At 41.6% G+C, this 13828-nt stretch overlaps 1 protein-coding gene across 1 annotated transcript in view; it reads right to left on the minus strand.

Annotated features, from left to right (window-relative positions):
- Window positions 1–957: 957 nt before the first annotated feature.
- DGKI (diacylglycerol kinase iota) overlaps window positions 958–13828 on the minus strand; it is a 211797-nt gene continuing 198926 nt past the window's right edge. The window contains exons 31-34 of the mRNA XM_069859033.1: window positions 13338–13458; window positions 5923–5959; window positions 4454–4553; window positions 958–3406 (exon numbers count right to left, since the gene is read on the minus strand). Of these exons, the coding sequence (XP_069715134.1) occupies window positions 3290–3406; window positions 4454–4553; window positions 5923–5959; window positions 13338–13458 (375 nt within the window). The 3' untranslated portion in view covers window positions 958–3289. The remainder of the gene's footprint in view (window positions 3407–4453; window positions 4554–5922; window positions 5960–13337; window positions 13459–13828) is intronic.

The following is a 13828-nucleotide window of genomic DNA, read 5'->3' on the forward strand; positions in this document are numbered from 1 at the left end:
AGCTAAGCATCCCTAGGTACTTAGTCATTCGAATGACACAGTTCTAAAAGTGTGTGTGGATATATGTGTGTGTCTATATATATGCATACTGATATTTATAAATATACATATATATATAGTAATATACACATATAAATAGACACAGTAGCAGAATAGACACTTTTAGTAAACCAAAATGTTTTTACATGGAATTTAAGTGGGTTCCTGCTGCACACTGGAATTTGGGCCCTGCACAGTGCAGATACAATGATACTGTACTAAGCTAGATCTCGAGCGCTCAAGAGATGTCACCTTTAACTGCTGCACAGTCTGCCTGCTTCTGGTGGCTGTCCAAAATCAAGAATCCCATGGCACTTGAAAAGGGGTAAGAAATAATCTTGCAGCATCCTGGACCAAAATTCCTTTTCCCAGTGAACCAACTTCTGATATTCCTGGCTGTGTGTGAGCCACTGTGGAAAACAACACACATGCTCTGTTATCTACAAATACAATACGTCGCCAGTATCTAATGTGTACAGTGTTTTGAGACACCTTGAATATTAAAGGCACGACATACAGCCAGCCCCTGGCATATCTCCAGTGGTGGGGTTTATTTAAATCCCTACCTCCTACTGAGCACACAGTGCAGGCAGCTTTCCAGAGGCACAACAAGCTCACTCTGATCATAGAATCGTACTCCAGCCCCTGTGGGAAAAAAAAGCAAGCCAGACTCTCCCCAGTGCTCTAAGCTCCTTTGAGCAGTCTGAATGGCACAAAGGAGTTCAGCCTCTTGCCAAGCTTCTCTAGAGCCAGCCCCTGCTGTGGCCACCCCCTGGGCACGTGAGATATCTCACCAAGGGGAGGACCTCTGAGGACCACTTGGTGAGATGACAGAGGACAAAGAGGGACCAGAACCATCTCCCTTTACATAATTCACATATGGCCTCTAGAAGCTATCTATGATTAGAGCAACCTTACTGCTCCACCTGCCTGATGGGCCTAAAGGACCAGGGAGCTGCAACGGTCTCACTGACCATCCTCTGCTCAGACACCAGTCTGGCCTCAAAACAGGATAGAATGCAGCCCCTAGTGTCACTGAAGCTTTCTCTATTTCTCATTTTAGTAAAACAAAGCAAAAAGATAAAACTGATACTAATATAATTCTTTTTCACCAAATATATAGAAATATTACAGCAATGTCTTTCCTCATAGCTGGGAAATGATGCAAGGCATGAAACCACAGCACAAGGATCTTCCTTGTGGAAATTTCACATACACCAAAATTACACTCTGATTTTTTATTTTTACAGTTGTCAAATTCTGTTCTAATATAGGCACATACTGAACTTCACCACAAGTCCCATTATGATTATCAAGGGAAGGAATTTGGCTTTCATATTTTATTTTTTAAACAAGAAATCTGAAGACAGAAAATAAGACAAAATACATTTCATGTCGCCATTGATCTATAGATTATAAATATACATAGTATCCTTCCAGAGGAAGAAATACTAAAGAAATATTTTGCTCATATAAAATGAACTTTTGGAAATAGGAAAAAAAAATAAATACAATTTTCAGCTCCTCCCTCACTGCCACAACTATCACTCTTATTTGATAAAAAAAAAAAGTCAATAATCACATTCCTTTCTTTTCCACAGCTTCTACCAAGGAAGAAAAACTTATCTGAATAATGACCTGAGTTATTTTCATGGTTTCCAAACTGCATGTAATTCCAATGATCAGCATCTACCAGAGACCTACATCTAGAAAGACGCATGAAAACAGACACCAGTGAATCTTTCAATATAAACAAGAAAGCAAGATTTAAAAATCTATTGCAAGAATTATGCCAAAAGTAGTCCATAAGCGTTTCATGGGAACTAGTCAGACAAAGTGGAAGTGAAAGCTCTGCTGTTTCTGGCAGCTGAATTCTCTGTAGTGACTGAAAAACCTAAAGGTGAATATTTTATCTGTATGTATGCCTGTGTGTTTGCTTTCTCTTCTTTTGTGGTTACAATCTTTGAGGTAAGTCAGAGAACAGATGAGTACAGAAGACACATCTGGCCTTTACAGCAGCTAAGCAATCTTACATTTCCAAGCCCATAGTGTGCAACGAGGCAAAGAGCTCCTGCTTGTCCTTCTCCACTGGGATAACCTCTCTGAAACGTCGTTCTCTTGGGGAATCTGGTAGTTTACAGGTTCAGCCAAAGAATGTTTTCCTGTTCCACATGCAACCAGCACAGTGCTCACTCTTTTGTTGACAGCAGTAAGCCTAGGTGGACTTGCTGGTCTTCAAGGTCTCCTCCCTATCTCTGGCCGTAATGCAAAGGGGACTGCGTCTGTAAGTCCATCAGAACCCCCTTTGTCTTGCACAGATCTCTCTCCAAAATAAACCGACTCTTTTCAAAAGTGAAAAAATAGCTATGAACTTTTAGGTAGGTCTAAAACTTGAGCAGAATTGGGTCAGTCATTATACACTCAATAGTGGTATGAGAAATCTTACTGGTAACTTTCAGCTCTGCCACACAAAATGGTGCATGACATACAAATGACTGTATCATTAAGATACCATAACTGTATTCCCAGCAACAATGAGGAGGTTAAGTTATGTTACTGCTGTAAATATAACTGTGTCCTACACCCTGGGAAACAACACAATGGACTGTGTCCTCTCCAAAAGTGAGAAAACTCCTTGGTGATTGTGCACTGAGGACATAGCTTCCAAGAGGATGGCAAGGGAGGAAATGCAGCTGCTAAAAATGTTGGGGTTTTTCTAAGGGCATCCAGAGGTCCTCAAATTGTTTTGCTACTGCCTGACCATTTGTGAAGACTTAACACAGAGATAACAGGTACTATTTAACTCATAAGAAGTGAGGGGAATGGGAGAATAAAAGGAATGTAGGAAACTGTAGGGACAGAGGAGAGCCTGGTTGGGTGTTTTAATGTCCCAGTTAGTTTGGTTCCTCCACACCCTCTTTTCTCTTTCCTTTTTTTTTTTAAATAAATTGTACAGATGAACATGGGAGAAGTTCATGCTACTTGGTGGAAGCAATAAAGGTAAATTTTCATGGCCCATGGATTCCACAGACCTTTGAGTGTTCCACCTTATCCATCATGGGCTAACTTATGGAACCTAATTGTTCCGTGGCAAGACTCAGTAGCCCTTAGAAACTGGTGGCATGTCCTCGGGTATTTTCCACAAGAGTGAGAGACAGGTTGATTCCATCAGCTTCTTCCTCACATGATGACCACGTGCCTCAAGCACAGCCTTGTGATTTCCAAGGATCTTCTTCAACACCTTCAGACATCAGACTGCTGTCTCCAGGTCCTCGTGGGAAACCATTTGGTAATTTTGTCGACTCTCCAGGTAGGAGGCCAGATCTGGGTCACCAGCTTGCTGAGCCCTGTCACGAGGGGTCTTCCCCTGTAATAAAGAAACACAATCAGAAAGTCTTGTGCTAATATGCTTAGAAGAACAGATTAAAGCATGACTCAGAGGAATTACTACAAGAAAGACAGAAACAAACTTTGAGAATTTACTTATTTGTGGTACAAGTTGATGCTAAGTTTTTCTATCAGTGTCATGAGATTCTGAAGGTTTTCAAAGTCCTTGCATGGTTTAGGACAAATAATGTGGTTCTGCAAGGACCTGCTACTTAATACATCACACAGAATGGCTCACATACTGGAAGGAACCGATGTACAGTACTTTCATCTGAAAAAGAGATGATCTCTCATCTGATCTCATCTCATCTCTTCTTATAGGCTACCTCATACAGCATGGCATGGTAGGAATTGTTTCCAATTGTCTCTCTGCAGCAGAGGTGCTTCTAACTCTGGAAATGAGAGGTCCAGCCACCTCCAAGCTGCTGACCACAGGATGTTCAGAAATGCCAGAGGGCAGCTTCTGGACCACATTCGCAAACGATCAGATTATTGTTTTGACAGAACATTCCTAGGGTTTAATTTTGCCCATACATCTTTATCAACCAAGTGTACACTGAGAGCAGGTCGTGGTTAGTGTCATGTCAGTGAGCACAGGGGCAAGAAAGGGCAAAAGAAAATGGTTAGCCATCCTCACAAAGCAAGTCAGTCACAATAATCAAGCCTCACAGATGCTATGCAATCACAAATTAAGGTTCCCCCAGGTGGTCTTTGCTCACAGGCCTCTCTTCTGACCACACAGGAGGAGGAGGATGCTGGGCTGTGGAGATGCCCTATTCACACCCAACGCACCAAATAGTTTGAGGCCAGGCTTTCACTATGGTGAAGATGACCCATATTGGGGACTGAACTGAAGTTTCTTGTACTTGTTTAAATCAATGCAGTTTTCTAAATAGAAATAGCTTGTTTAAAAAGAGCTGCTCTTGGCACACATGAGGAAGCCTCAATCATGCACACAGCAGGGATGGATGCATATCAGTCTCGCTTGGCTGCAGTATTTTATAACTGGTTGATGAGGCTGAGTTACCTTGGAGTCTGTCTTTCTCAGAGAGGCTCCTGCATCCACCAGGAGCTGGCAGACGGCACGATGGCGCTGGCAGGCTGCCTTATGTAATGCTGTCTCACCCCTAGACCAAAGTACAGAAACCAGCAGTGAGACACATCACACCAATGTACATTTACGATGTATGAGGTGCAGAGGAAAGACAGAGAAGGATGCTGTATTTCTGCGAGGTTCCCTCTTGCTGGCAGAGGTAGACTTGTGCACTCTCTCCCTTAGCATTACATCCTTTGACTCAGTAGGAAGCCTGCAATGCACAAATAGCAGACGAAGAACTTCTGAGGGGTGGGAAAGAAACATGCATAGATTTTATGAAATCAAAGGACTGAACGTCACATTCCCATCCAACCACCAGTTCTGCTAACTGCTGCAAAGGCAAACTAGCCACTTTCTTATTTCACAGCAGGCAAAGCAGCAACAGCATTTGTTCTTCCTGCAATTTCATTCCTCAACCTCATTCTTGGACAAAATCCTGCCCATGAAAGACATGACTGGTCCACTTGCTGTCCTGGTTCCAATACTCTGCTCTCTTGGATGTATGAAAGCAAAAGCTGTGGTTTTGTTTTGCACTGCTGGACTGGTAAGCTACCAGTCAAACTTTAACACATGTTCTTCAAAAGAAAAGCATATGCAGTGGGAGCATATTTATTGCAAAGCTCTTCACTCAGACTAGGGCTATGTGTAACAGAATTCTACAGCTGACTATTTTATCAATGTTAAAGAAATCCAGATTTGCCTAGGAAAAAGAGGGAAGTATGCTTTAAGTGGGTTGAAAAGGTGTCCTTAATACTAGTGTCCAATAAGTAAGGCCTTTACATAAACCTCCAAAATAACAAACGACAAGAAAAACATGTAGTAGGACAAATCTTGCACCTACTGACCCAGAAAATGAGAGTGCATAAAGAAATACTTCCCAGCATAATTCATGCTTCCCTTACATATCCTTTGTTACACCTTGTTTATATATAAAAGAATAGAGCAATTGGTAACTGGAAAGTCTTCGACTGCACAGGTTGTGGTCACTTGGGACAGCTAAGGCAGAACACTCTAGATGAATCAAGAAGGGACTGAAGAAAAGGTACAGAGCACGAAAAGTAATTTCCTGATTTCTGGAATTTCCCCTCAGGTTGCTTCCTCAGTAACTGGCTTCTGGAAATATCAAAGCACAATGCAGGACTTTTGTTCCTCTAGAAAGATTAAGAAAGCATGGGAAGCAATAGAGAGGAGGCACTTTTTGGAGTTCAAGAAACATTTACTTTAGACCAGAAACCACATATGAGGTGGTTGCTGTTTGGGCCTAGGGGGACATCTGCTTGCTTGTTTCTGAAGAGATATGCCATTTTATGAGCTTTTTTATTTGAAACCTTGCACTTAAAAAACAAGAGAAGTTTGCTAGGGTAATGCATGTAATGTGAAAGGCAGGGTAGACTACTTACGTTTCACTGTCTGTCATGTCCAGTAATTCAGATGGACCTGCAAAAGATAGTCAGGTATGTCATATAGCATTTGTCTGCATGACTAGAAGAGAATGACTACTAGGAGAAGATTTCCAGTGCAAATACGTAAAAGAAGCCAATTGAAAGCTCAATTTACACAAAGATGCTAAACTTCAAGGTAATCCTTGTGCAAGTCCTTGCACTAGCAAAAATCTGAATGCACAGTCACTGCTGGAGTGTCAGCACCAAGGAGCAGCTGCCTCTAAATTATACTGGAAATAAATATTCATGGAGTTTATTTTCTCACTCTTCACCTCACTCAATTAAATGGTTCACATTAGTACAGTGCATTGAAAATGCTGATATACTGGAAAACCTGATATGTTGCAAGTTAAAATCTATTGTTAGTACTAGAGGGAAAATGTCATTAGGAAACTGAAATTAGCCAAATTCCATCCTGAATGACATCTCTGTGCTACTCCATTTAATAGCATTATTCAGAATGTAGATCAGGGTGGAATATTCCCAGTGGTCTTTATATTGAAATGCAAATCCTGTACTCTACTGGTTATCAATGATCAGGAAAGTAAGATTAAGAAAAACAGAAAATATTTTTGTTAAGTGGGACAAAATAACACATTTATGCTAATTTTCTATTTGGTCCTTGATACTCACTACAGGCAGATGTTTACAGCAGCAAATTCCATCACTGAATCACAGTGATATGGGATGGCCAGGATCTGGATAGCATTTAAAATGAGAAAAACTTTTTCCTTTGCAGTCTGGCTTATTAGTCTTCGCTGCACTGCTCTAGAGTGTAGCGCCAGATGGTATGGGGCAGTTAGCAAGGGGAACAGTTAAACTTTACAAGAATTTTCCTTCCTGCACATGAATATTTCTCTTCAGCACACTCTGACTTGGAAATTCAAGAGACCTCAAAAGCTTACAGCAAATCTCACCTGAAACTGAGGAATTTCACACTACTTGCTTACAAAGGCCTACACACAACCTCTCTATGCTCCTTTCACTCTGAGTGCATGTCAAAATGGACCAGAACAGCCTGCATCTCCCTCACTACTTTTACAATATACACATGCAATATTATCAGGGGCAGCTGGCTGCCTCAGCTCCTGGAGCTGCAGGTAGCTTCTTCATCTTTTTTGATCGTGAGGAAGAGGTGGTCAAAAAAGTAGCATGCGTAGTCCCCATATTTGGCTGTTATGTGTTCGCTCCTCCCTATCAAAAAGAAGAATCGCTTATGACCCCTGAGCTCCCATAAGCCTGAAGGACAATACAAGGGGCTAAGCAGAGCCCCCTATTGAAAGAAATGTCCAAGAAATTATAAAGAAAAAAAAACCACAGATGAAGAAATAGACTCCTTTACATGTCCCAGGAGAATATCATGTTCTCTTAAAAATAGAGGCAATTCTCTGTTGGTTTGGTGCAATGCCACATCCCAGTGCTAGATAACCAGGAATGGCCTGCAGTGTGTTAGAAAAGATATGGCCAAGTAAACTATTATTTCTGTTCATAGATGGGACAAGAAAGGACTGTGATGCCAAAGTGGAACAGAGTGACTGGGCTGGCTGCATTGGTCATACAGGTACTTTCCCAATGCATTAAAACATTAGAAGGTAGGATAGAGAGCAGTTAGAAGAATATGATGTGACAGGGAGGAGAGGCTGGAGCATAGTGGGTCTGGAGAGATGGGAAGACAATGGCGAAGGACAACTGGTCTGGAGCAGGAAGAAACAGCAAAGCTAGGACAGAGGAGCCAAGATCTGAGGACTAAGCGGGCAGCCTGTGGGTACAGATCTGAGGAGGTGCCAGGTACATCTCACCTGTATGAGAAGGGTGCTCTCCTGAATACTGTCCCAAATAAAACATTTCATGGGACTGCCCAGACTCCACCCCGTTAAGGGCCAGATATTGGGGTTAATCGATTAGCAGCACAACATGGTAGCGGGACTCATTTGTTTCATTCTTTCTGGCCTGTCTCTGAAGTTGGAATGTCCCAACTTGCACACAGCCTGAGCTGTGCCCTTTACTTCCTTATTTTATTTTCACTTGTGCTTCTCTTAAACCATCTCACGCCCTCCTCTTAATTCCCTTCCCACTCTTTTTTGGACTTCATTTTTACATCAGTCTCCCTGGCGCTGCCAACCGACCATTCCAAATCCCCCTCTGCCCCGGGACAAAAGCTGCACAGATGTGGGAAGGGCTGGCACTGGGAAAGCTAACAGCACTGTCATCCTGACCCAGCAGGGAGGCGGCTGTTTTACTCTGGGACAAGAGGCAGAGAAAGAAAAGGGATCCAAGGCACAGAGAGAGAGAGGACAAAATAACGCAATAGAAATCCGGAAGGGAAATGCATGAGTGAGATTTCTATCAAGGAAAACAGCAGGGGGGAAATAAAAACAAAAGATAGAAATGTGTGGAGAGGTGGAGAGAGGGAAAAAAAAAGAGAGAAAAAGAGAGAGACTCAGGGCCTAAAGAATGGCAGGATGGGGACAGGGAGGGGGAAACATTCGCATGAAAGGAGCTGAAAAGCATGACACACTGAGGGGAAGCCCAGCTGAGATCACTTTCTTTCCTTAACATCTCCAATAGATTGTCTGTGTAGAATTATTAACTTTTTTCCTTCTCTCCTTCTGCCCTCTTTCACTCCACTAAAGCCCCTCTCTAGTTTCTCAGGAGGCAAAGCAGCCTGAGCCAGGGACGGGAGATGGGAAGGGAAGGAGACACTCAAAGGCAGCTGGCCTTTAGCTGAGCTCACTGCAACATAAAAGAGAGGCTAAATGACCGTATTTCAGAGGCATTTCCAAAATATACAGCACCATGCAGTCCAAAAGGCCTCTGGCCAGCAGCACACCCTGCCCTCTTTGATGGATGTGGTTACAGCTACCCATAGGAGACCCACAGCTATTAACCCCTGCCAGACCCTTGTCCTACTGGCCCTCCATAGAACTGGGGAAGAAGAGTATTTGCTTTAAGCAGTAATGTTGGACATTATCAGCATTCCTGGGAGTTTTTCCAACCAAACCTTTTTTTAATAATTTGGTTGAGGTTGTTATCTGGGGGACAAAGCTGGATTTTGTTCCTTACTTTCAAAGGGGAAATATTTTTAAATAATACTAATCTGCAAAGTCAGAACTATTTCAAACCTCCCGTCAACTCCACATTCCTCATTTTTACTCAATGCGAAGATTAACAGTGTTTGGGTTTTACTGTTAGTGTCTTTTAGCTCAGAATTTCCACTGTAACACAGAGGGTAGTTGGGCTGTGGGAGCATGCCTTCCACCATAATTGTCTCTCAGCCAAGTTGATCTAAAATCTGGTAAACCTACACAGTAAAACAGACTATTTTATACCCTGTGCTTTCTAGGCAAACTAAGCTGTTTTCTGCTTAGGCCCCTCACAATTGCCCACTACCCCAAAATTTTCTGTGAATCTGGATACGCTAGCAAATGTCAGGCAAACCCACACTCTTTCAATGTTGCTTTCTGATGAGTATTCAAACTTTGTCCCTGACATATGTCTCTGTAATGGCAAAACTTGCGTTCCAAAAGTCTTCTTTGGAACTCCTGAAACTGGCCAGACTGCAAATCTAAACTTCCTGATGACTATTCATTGTTGGGTTTGCAGGGCTAAAAGTAACAAAAGCATCCTCTGCTAAGAAGGAGGATGCTGTCTAATGGAACAAGAACATCGAGGCTTGAGGTCACAGAAATGTTCAGGATGAGATGCTGGACTGCCTGACTGTTCCACCAGAAATTCCCACCAGAAACTCCTAAGGCAACTGCAAACTTCTTTCCTCTCTTCTGTTTAATAATAAAATACCCTCTATGAACTACAGAATTCTTGTTTGGTTTTTGAGCCTCTAGAGAAGAGAAGACAAGCAGAACACAAATCTTGGAATGTCTTGTATAATGATTATAAATTATAAAGAGTTCAGAACTTCCAGGTAGACTCCAAGCCAGGTTTGATTCCAAATCAGTTGATGATTTAGAAAGTCCTTTTTCTGACAGAACTTCTCAAGCCCTCCCTAATTCTGTTTCTATTAAGCAAGTAAACAGTTAACTTTCCACTAATGTGTATGCATTAGAGTGCAAGGCAGTTGCTGACTGCAGCACTAAATGGATGTGGTTCCTATATCTACTGAGTTTAGCCCTCAGTTTTAGGCTAAGTGTTCCTTAGCATGGCTAGAGATTTAAAAGGTGACCCTCCTACTACAAGCAAAAGATCCCTGACTTAGGAAGGCAGTCTTGAACAACAGATAGGTCTGTGTATCTGCCCTTCCTACACAGGGGACAGAGAGAAACTGTTCTGCAGTAACAGCAGCCAATGCAACTGTTCCTGCAGCAGTAAGCAGCTGTCATCCTGACACCTACTACACTGCTGCTTCATCTGCTATTCCAGGCTTGTGCTAGTCCACTGCTAAGTATCTGGCAATACTGCACAGCAGTCTCCCTGTGTGACTCATCTCTGCTTTTTTTTCTATTTTAAGAAGGGTTATTATCTTCCCCTTAACATCTGAAATAATTTTGATCAAGATCACAGAACAACCTCTTGCATTAATGCCCCCTGCATGTTTGCAAAAAGCATAAAGCCATCTCCAGAAAGAACAGGGGGAAGTTCCCCACTCCTGTATCACATTCCATTCACTCCACTAGTTTCACATTAAGCAGCTAAAATTCCTGATATGGTGGTTTTGTCTCATTTTGTTGTTGTTTTTTTAAAGATATTCAGAAGATTTTTCCCTGTGTGATTAATAATAGGTTTTCTGTGCTGTGTGCTGGACAGTATTTTACAGTGGAAGTCTTGTTAATATTAGCTGTCTCCAGATACATATGGGAAGCAGACAAACTACAGAGGAAGTATGGCTAGGCAGAGGCAGCTGCTAGAAAGAGGATTAAGAACCATTTTTATCGTAGCAGAAGAAATGAGAAGCTAGATACAGTGAAAGTCTCAGATATTAGTAGTGTTATATTGGGTCATATACACTAATTAATGTTGAGAAGATGCCAGATGCCAGAGAACACAACAGAAAAACAAGGACATTACGATGATGATGATTCAGCAAGAGAGCTTGTTTGTGACTGAGAAGTGCCCAGGGCAGAAATTAGTTTCATTAATTGCTTTGTGGGAGAAGAGAGGAGGCCCCTATTAGAGCATTGTCCTATGCACTCTCTGATCCCCAGAGAATGTTAAACAAACAATGCATTTGGAGAAGCCCAGAGGTCCTACGTCTGGAAAGCTGTAAAAGCTTCATGCCATCCTTGGGGATAAACAGGGAGAGAGAGGAACTGAGACAAAATTTCCTCAGCCTTCTCATTTGTCTTTGTCTAACAGTCCATAATTCCTCACATTTCTCTATTCACTTAAAAAATTCCCATGGATTCCCTGCTTACATCCTCACCATCCTCACAAGCTTAAATGTTCTCATTTTAAATCTTCACCAGAGGAATAGTAACTCAGTCAGATTGGAAGCAAGTTAACGTATGTGTGCCTAAGAAAAACCCTGGAGAGGCAGCCATGACAGTGAATTGGTATAGGTCATGCGTGCTATGAGAAGAGACCAAAGGCAGTAAGAAAATTAAGTGAAATTATGTCTGTCTACAGAATTCAGAGGCACGTATATACAATGTGACTAATGAGAGAACTCAGAGAAGTTAAATAAGAGGTAGAGTTTGCACTGGTAAGACTTGTTAGGACTGAGGAGAAAACCAGCCAATATTTGGATGTAAGACCAACCACACTTAGCTACCCACGTGTAGGTATCTACACTTAAAAGAGTAAAGTAGCAGTTCAGACTCCCTCAGTCAGGTAACTGGGGCATGGTTCAGCTGCCTTCACACAGATATTTCGTGCCAGTTGATATGCCTATGAGAAGGTACTGAGATGCGTTTGGAATGACACAGATGCTTGCTTGATCTTCAGCTGCCAGTCTCAGATAGGTCTCCTAGAGGCCTTGTATGTTATCTTGTAGATCCATGAGGATGTCCTGGATATTCAAGGGCAAATAACATTAGACAGTTATGTTTAGCTAAAAGAATGAAGTGTACAGATAACTGTCAGCTGGATCGCTTGCTGGGCTGCAACAACCACTTTGACTAGCGTTTCCCTTGAGCTAGTCATGCTACAAGTCTGCTGGTATTAAAGATGATCTCCTCACTTCCATCTACCACTGAAAGAGGAGAGATCTCTTCTAGCACATCTGTCGTACAGAAGCAAATTGAGTCATGAATCCTTGTTAACAGTACAGGAACTTAGACCCATACCTTACATGACACCTATATGTAAATACCAAAACTTAGGAGTCAAGCTCAAATTCAGTCCCACACCAAATAACACAAATGTTGACAGACAGATTGTCTCTTCCTTTCCTATGAGTTGTGGTTTTTTTCATTTCTTTGCGCATTTCTGCTGTAACTTTCCAGCATAAGTTAACTCTTATTCCAACTGCCAGAGGCAGAATCCGTGTTTAGTGCTAACACTGCTGCTGAAATAATATGGCTGATTTTGACATCCATACGTCAAAATAGCTATTGATATTTTGAAAAGGGGTCAGAGAAGAGTTACAAGAATGTTTAAAGGACTAGAAAACATTTCCTACGATATGATAGGCTGATCACTGGGACTTCAGCTCTTTGTGCAAAGCAGTGACAACATTACTGTACCACTCTCCAGAAAACAGTGAACAAGATTATAGTAACTCAACAGGCAGAAACTCCTAAATGTGACTGCCTCAAACATATGTACATACACAAATTGCTGCATGGCCTGTGTAAGCATGCCTGCAATCTTGTTACTGACAAAGATAAAAAGAGTCAAAAGGAAAAAAGGGAAATGGCATGAACACAACCTATAAATATAAATAGAAAATAGAGATGATAAATTTTTGTTATTGTGTGGTCTTGAACCTAACAGGACATAATATTGGAAGGCTGGAAGAGAAGATTGACAAATAAATGCATAGAAATAAATGCACAGATTCATAACCAGCGTGTCACTTAATTCTGAAAAAATACCAATGGTTGGATGTGCTCTCCATTGCTGTAAAAATTTGAATGGAGATTTGGTGCTTTCTACAACATATGCTCTAATTGAAAAACAAATTGGGTCAGAGGATTTTGCACCAGAGATTTTAACTAGAGCATCACACTGGTTCTTCACAGCCCCTCTACTGATGTGATAAACACCCATCCTCCCCAAAAGTCATCCTTATTTTATCTAGATCCATCACTGTCATTGCTACCACATTCCTAGCCTCCTTCTCACACATGCTGCAGGTGGCTATTTTGCTGTGGGTAACCACAGATGAGTGAGGGCACTTCTAGCCACACAGTGTGGTTTTACCTGACTGACACTTGGCTGAGCTACAGCTTTGTGTGGCTTTGCCCACTGTGACTCACCATGCTCCAGGATGTATTTCACAATCTCACCATGCCCAGTCTTGGCAGCATGGTGCAACAAGGAGCAGTGATCAGGTCCTTGGATTAACAAATTGGCTCCCTTTTTACAGCATTCTATGAACTGAAAAAAAACCCAAAAAAACAAAAAACAAACAACACACACATACAGAAGGATAAGATGGAAGGAGCAGAAAAACAAATACGCAGGCAAATTATTTACTATTTTTCATAGGAGGTCAGTATAAGAATGCAATAAAATTAAATAAAATATTACTTTAAAGCTAGCTTTTAGGCCCAATGAAAAATATCTCTAACTAGAAGTATTGACAATTATATGGGCTAAAAAGAGCAGTTTATTGTCCTAAACAATAAGACATTGCTACTTTACTGGCAATGAATTATTGCTTGCTAGCAATGCTTGCAAACCACTTCTGTTGAAGTTGTTGGGATATTTTAATATATATATATGATAGAATAGTCTGGCTTCTCTA

This window comes from Phaenicophaeus curvirostris, chromosome 1 (assembly GCF_032191515.1).
Source record: "Phaenicophaeus curvirostris isolate KB17595 chromosome 1, BPBGC_Pcur_1.0, whole genome shotgun sequence".
Taxonomy (NCBI): Eukaryota; Metazoa; Chordata; class Aves; order Cuculiformes; family Cuculidae; genus Phaenicophaeus; species Phaenicophaeus curvirostris.